The 6,791-nt window shown below is 53.1% G+C and overlaps 1 protein-coding gene across 2 annotated transcripts in view; it reads left to right on the top strand.

Annotated features, from left to right (window-relative positions):
* FGFR1OP (FGFR1 oncogene partner) overlaps positions 1-5,476 on the top strand; it is a 34,892-nt gene extending 29,416 nt beyond the window's left edge. For both annotated transcript variants that reach the window (XM_006871181.1, XM_006871182.1), the window contains 3 exons: positions 261-300; positions 3,813-3,903; positions 5,393-5,476. In XM_006871181.1, the coding sequence (XP_006871243.1) occupies positions 261-300; positions 3,813-3,903; positions 5,393-5,476 (215 nt within the window). The remainder of the gene's footprint in view (positions 1-260; positions 301-3,812; positions 3,904-5,392) is intronic.
* Positions 5,477-6,791: the final 1,315 nt, after the last annotated feature.

Raw genomic sequence — 6,791 nt, forward strand, 5'->3', positions numbered from 1 at the left:
TCTGTGGGAGAAAGATGAGGCTTTCTGCTCCCGTAAAGATTTACAGCCTTGGAAACCCTGTACAGGGTCGCTATGAGTCGGAACCAACTCCACGGCACACAATAACAACAGCCGTGTTCAGACTCGAGTGTGAAGTTTAGAGATTTCTCTTTTAATGATGCAATAGAATGCAGAAATGTGTGTTTTCTGAAGCAAGAGCATGTATGTGTTTACTTGTATGTAAATCCTGACAGATGTCTTTCTGTTTTACAACTTCACAGGGACTGGCGAAGATGACGACTATGTTGATGATTTTAACAGGTAAGACGGTAGCCAATGGCGTCTAAGAAGTCACACAGGAGTGCGCCCTGTGCTTGATGCATTTGATTCTCTTGTTGATGTTGATCATCTATTTGATTTGGGCATGTTCGTCATTTCCCGCAGAAAGTCCGTGTTTTCATTAAGTTTAGGCAACTTGGAAGCAAGACGAGCACCAAAGAACAAGCCCCGGGCCTCGGGCCCTTTGGAAGCAGTGCGGGCTCTGTGCTGGGAGTCTCCTCCTTCGGGTCTTCTTTCCAACTCTTTGTGGATGAGGCTTCTCCATGCAGCTTGACAAAGGCCCCTCAAGAGATTATATCGGAAGCAGGCTGCATTTTGTAGTCTGGCTTGGATAACTTCTAATATGCGTAAAGAATACACGTCCTCTCCTTTTTGGTAAAAACTCACCCACGTAAGAAAACAAGGAGCTGTTCTTAGACCTGGTTAAGGGCATGTCTGGAAAAGCCGACCTCCTGCTCACTGGAGACAGACTGGGCTCAGCACTGCTGGGGGCCAGAGCACTTGGCTGACAGGAAACTCAGTGGTACCCCGATGGCAAAGGTAGAGCTCAAACTATGCAGGTGGCTGCTTCTCTGTAGAGAGGACCCCCAAACATCCACCAAAAATCTCTAGAAATGTCACTAATATCACTGAACCATTTGTGTTGAAATGATCAAATAGAAATCTAGTTTGCTGTGTGAACTTTGACCAAAAACCCACTAAAGTGTATTTTAAAGAAAATTGCCAGATTGCCGGCTACAAAATCAAGGTGCCGCTATCAGTGAGGTTTCCTGAATAGGCAGCTAAGCAGGTGCCATTGGCCGTTGTGGTTAAGTGCCATCGAGTCGGTTCTGACTCATAGCGACTCCACATAGGGTTCCTAAGGAGTGGCTGGCAAGTTGGAACTGACTCCAGCCGACTTGCCGTCCAGTGTGTATCCTGCAGCGCTGCCCACGGCTTCTCCACTGAGAATGGTTTTCTTGTCAAGTACTGTTTGTTGGTTCCAACCCATAGCGGCCATGTTTAGGGTGCAGTGGTACCTACAAAAACTCCCGGAGTAAGCCTAACTAGAGCTGGAAAGGGCTTACAGATTGTGACTGTAAGAGACCACAGGTGACCTAAACACTGGACGACGGCCCATCATGTGAGGAGGGGAGGGGATGAGCAGGCTGCTGGCCCTACTCAGTCCTGGTCAGAAAGCCAGCCCAGGAAAGAGACCTCAAGTAACCACAGCCGCAGAGAAAGGCCTCACCTTTTTTCATCCTAAAGCTTGTTATTGTTGGTGTTAAGTACCATGGAGTCGGTTCCGACTCATAGTGACCCTGCACAGGGTTTCCGAGGCTGTAAATCTGTACGAGAGCAGAACACCTCACCTTTCTCCTAAAGCTTAGAGGGACAGTAATCAAAACTGCCTGTTAGTATTGCTGTGAGGAGCCTTCAGGTCAGTCCCGCTCATTGCGGCCCTGGATGGGGTTTCCCAGGAACGCTTGGTGGCTGCCTTGCAGTTAGCACCAGGGCCTATCCTACAGCGCCACGCTACCACTCCAAAACTGCCTGATGCTGGTTTAATAATCGGCACACTTGTTAATGCTGTGTGCCATGAAGCTGGTTCCTACTCATAGCAACCCGTTGCAGGGTTTTCAAGGCTCTAAGTCTTTATTGTAACAGAAAGTCTCATTTTTGTCCCCTCGGGGCGGCTGGTGGATTCTAACAGGTGACCCTCAGATGTCACCCACTATGCTCCCAGGGCTCCCAGTAGACACATAGGCCAATGGAATGGATTGATAAGGCAGAAGGAAACCCCTGCATCTGTCGACAGCTGGGCTTTGTTAAGTGTGTGGGGTCCATTTGGTGGGGAAACAGCTGTGCTTTGTGGAGGTCATGCTGGCCACGCAGGAAAGTGCAGCAGGACCCGTTTCTCCCACTGCACTCAAGTGGACTCAGAATGGACCAAGGACCTATTATAAAAACAACCATCTTGGAAGAAAATCTAAGGACAAAGCTGTGGGTGGAGTTTATGTGGCGGTGGGCTGGGCAGGACCGCAACAAACACAAGTGCCCGCAAGACAGGGTGTAGCTGGGGCATCAGAGAGTAAATGCACATTATCATCAGAAGTCCTGATTAACAGAGAAAAGAACCCATCGGCTGAAGGATCCACACCTGCTCATCTCCAGCACAACAGTGCAGGTACAGATGCCCTAGTCACAGGTGGGCAAAGTCCTGAAGCAGACACTTCTCCAGAGCAGGGTACCGCAAGCAGCCAGCAAACATGGCGGGCACTTCCTCCTTAGTGGTCGGGGCAGTGAGTCAGCTGCAGCCAGCACCTGATGGCAGTCAGCAGACCAGCCGCCAGTGTTGGCGAGGAGCGTGCCCAGACAGGACGGAATGTAAAGAGAGTCCAGCCGTCCTGGAGGGCCGTGTGGTGCTTCCTCATGGTCCAGCAGCCCCACACCGATGCTCCTCAGTATCAGAGATGATGCAGGTGCCCCTTGGCCACCTGTGTCATGAGGTGAAGTCCCAACACTTGCTGCAGTGTGGCTGAGCCAGAGAATGACACTGAGGGTTTCTGTCACAGGACAAACGTGATGGGGGTCTCACAGGAAAGGACAGGGACTGCTGTCCCTAGTGGTGAACAGAGCAAATGGCAGGTGAGGGGGGAGCCCAGCCCTGCCACAAGCAGCACTGGGTGTGTCAGGAGATGGGAAGGTTGTCATCGGCCGACTGTTCTAGTTACACACCCTGACTACGGCAGCTGACCTCACTAAGCATTGGGGAGAACTTTATAAAGGGGGTGACGTGAGAAAGACCATAGTGGCTTAGCTACATAAACACCTCAGGAGGACCCTTTTCGGTCTGGGGCTGTGGTCTCATGGGCTGCTTTGTCAGTTTCATGAGTTTGTTCAACCTGCTAGTTCAATGGGCAGTTCCCTGTCCCCCAAGATATAAGACCGGCCTATTAGCCACCTGGAGCAACAGAAAGGAGGAGGCCAGGAGTCTGCGGGTCAGCTTGTGGCCTTTGTCACGATTCCAGAACTGCCTGGTGCCCAGCTGCCACTGCGGAGCCTTGTGATCAGGGACCCACAAGAGGAGTCTTGGTCATAAGGACGCAGATTGAGATGGGAACTTCCGACGTACTGGTTGGATAACTGGCCATGTGGTTTGGACCTTGAGTCACAGCCTTCCCAGTTGCCATTGGCTCATTTTCTGCTCTTTGGCATCTGTGTGTCTTTTTGAACACGGACGTGGGACAGCTTGTGAGAGAGCGTGTGGAGTAGCAGGCTGCGTTCTTGAACTTGGCATTTGTGGCCTGTGAGAGTCTTCCCACCGGGGGCCTGTTGTCTCTTCTGTGAGGTCGGCTTGTTGGTCTTGAGTAAAGTTATTTGGAAGATCCACTGGAACCGGGGGTATGAACCGAATGGTAGTCAGTGCTTTATCCTGTTTGACCACGTAGGATGGGATCAGTAGCCCGTGCTGTAGAACCGAGTTCTTACGTCTCTTTTCCCTCCTGTCTTAGCAGCAGCCACCGCTCCGAGAAAAGTGAGATGAGTGTTGGGGACGAGATCGAGGAAGAGCTGTCTGCAGATGACATCTACACCAGCGACAAAGTACGCGCTCGGTGTGCCCACAGGCACTGCTCAGCTTCTCCCTGGGAGAGACGCCAGGGGAGGTGTCCGGCATTAGTGTGATCTCAGGGTTACGGTGATAGCTCTCTCGTCATGGCGCCGCCTTAGAAACCTGTGAACGTAGCTTGGTCAGACTGCAGCAGAGCCACAAGTTTAGGGACAGTTCCTCAGGCTGGACCTCACGCATCACCACAGACCTGGGGGCTGGTGGGCACGGGGTGTGGCGCTGTGGTGTGTGGGCCACACCTGTGGAGAGGATGTGCCCCAGCCCTGTGTGCCGAGCCGCAGGCTTCCTGTTGGGGTCCCAGGGCCGGCCTCTGAGGGCTGCTGCTCACGGCCCTGTACCCGTGGCTTTGCCACGTCAGGTTTGCTAGAATTTTCACTGCAACCTGACTTTGTCGTGTGGCTCTACGCGGTGTGTACTCCAGCCTGTGAGCATGGAGGGGAGGGTCTGTGTCGGGTGCCCCCTGGAGCTGCTGGCCGGAGGACCCAAAGCCGCTCACCACACGGCCCGGCCCTCGGGAGGTGGTCCTGCTATGTGGAGAGAGTGGGGACCCATAGGGCGTGTGTACTTCAGAAAGGCTTCCCAGGGTCTCTAAACAAGGTCCTGGCTGCCTTTTGTGTGTGGAGAGTGTCAGGTGTGTTTTGAGCAGGTGGACCAAGATGACCTCTAGTTCCCAGACTGACGAGCTGTGAGGCCTTTTCAGTAGCCCTCGGCTAGCTGACTCCTGGGTTTGGGGGAAGGTTGTGGCCTGTCTTGGGCTCTGAAGAAGCCTGGGTGGTGGCATTTCTGCTCTCTGCTGGTCGCCTTCTGGAGACCTGGCCGCTGCTGTCTGTTCGGACAACCTCCACACAGGGGGAGAAGGGGTGCACAGAAGCTAAGTCTCGGATGCTGAGTCCCCCCCCCCCGACGTCCCCTCAGCTCCTGGGACAGCCTCTAGGGTTGCTGTGAGTCAGGACTGACCCATGGCGTTTGCTTCTGTATTTTGTTGCCACCCATGAAAGGAAGTCCTGGGGTGGCTGCCGGGTAGGCAGTGGACTACTAACCACAAGGTTGGTGGTTCAAACCCACCGGCTGCTCCTCAGAAACCCTATACAGGGTCGCTATGAGTCCCTGGGAGTGCAGATGGCGGTCAGAGGTTCGAGTCCACCCCAAGGGGCCTTGGAAGAAGGTCCTTTGAAAACCCTGTGGAGCTGGTGCCCTGGGCGGGTGTTCCCCACCACACCGCCTTACAGAACCAGAGCAAACAGCATTGTAGCGGAGGGGGCTTCAGGCCTCAGTGCCACGCTCAGTGAGCTTTCCTGGATCCGTCAAGGTGTAGAGGTTGGGGGTTTGTGGCAGGGTGTTTCTGTCTCTGGCCCAGGGTGGGCCTTAGTAGCCTTGCTAATTCAGTGTCTGAGATGAAAGTGGACCCGAGTGCCCAGCCCCTCCGGTTCCCCTTGCGCTCTGACCCTGCCTCATTTCTCTCAGTCGTCCAGGCTTGAAGAGCTCACGCAGGACCTCACTGTCTCCCAGCTCAGTGACGTGGCCGATTACCTGGAGGACGTGTCCTAGTCGCCCATGGAGGACACAGACCACGCTTTCCGTCCACCGGAATGTCTGCCCAATACTGGTGCCTTGGATTTCCAAAAAGACTGCAGATACTTTAAAAATTAACTTTTCACTACTAAACAAAACCTTCCTAGTCCAGCCCTTGTGTGGGAGACTTACTGGTCCTCATTTGGTTTCGCTGCACATTGTTCTGCAGAAATCAGTGATCTGTCTGAGTTCAAGTTCGTTACAGGAGCAAACCCGTGGAAAATCGCAGTATGAAGAGCGTGAAGAAAGGTGCCAATAAAGCTGTTGGCTCACGTGACTCTGTGTGTGTGTGTGTCTGCTGTGGTGTAATGATACTGGAAAACCGGGCTGTGGCCTCTGAGAGTCAAGGTCCCCCCAACCCCATGGAGTCTTGGTGTTAGGTGACTCTGCAGAGACTTGGCAAACACAGCTGGTACTACTGGTACATAGTGGTACAAGTGAAATTTGATTTGTCTGCTTTATTTTATAAAGGTCATTTGACCGTTACAGTTACATGAAAGTGCTCTGTTGTGTGCTACTTAAGTTTGCTTGTTTTCCAGAACTCTCGAAGTGATTGTGACCTCAGAATTGCCTGTCAGGACCCTCCCTCACAGGCTCTCATCACTGTTGCTGTAACCCTGACACATTAAGTACATCTACAACCACAAAAGGGAGCTCTGGTAGTGTAGTGGTTACGAATCGGGCTGCGAACCTTAAGGTCAGCGGTTCGAAACTACCAGCTGCTCCGCGGGGGAAAGATGAGGCTTTCTACTCCCGTAAAGATTTACACCCTTGGAAACCCTGTACAGGGTCGCTATGGGTCGGAACCGACTCGACGGCACATAACAACAACACAACCACAAAGATTGGCGCAGAGTCTGACGCAGCTCCGGACCCTGTGCGCAGTGCTGCGATGCTCCAGTCACGGGCCTTGAGTTGCTGTCAGGTGCAGACACATAGGTGTGAACCAGCTGCTCACTTCTCAGCCTAAATCATGTGAGATGCTTGCTGGAGCCGCAGCTGCCTGCCTAAGTTAGACTCGAACTTTTAAATCCCACCTTTAGTCTTTCATTGACGCTGCTCTGAGCCTCGGGAGCAACAGAAATGGGCCATTACCTCCTGAGAGCCTCCTGGCTGTGCCCTGGGGCTTCTGTGTTTACTGTGAAGGCTCTGGTCATCTCCCACTTACTCGTTAAGAGACATGTGTCCACCCCTGCGGGCAGCCTGTGAAACCCACCACTTTTCCCACAGGATCCTGCTGTGTTCGGTGTGGTCCCTCGGAGCCGCGCCGGGCGGGTACTTTTCTTTACCA

This window comes from Chrysochloris asiatica, unplaced genomic scaffold (genome assembly GCF_000296735.1).
Source record: "Chrysochloris asiatica unplaced genomic scaffold, ChrAsi1.0 scaffold00162, whole genome shotgun sequence".
NCBI classification, from domain to species: domain Eukaryota; kingdom Metazoa; phylum Chordata; class Mammalia; order Afrosoricida; family Chrysochloridae; genus Chrysochloris; species Chrysochloris asiatica.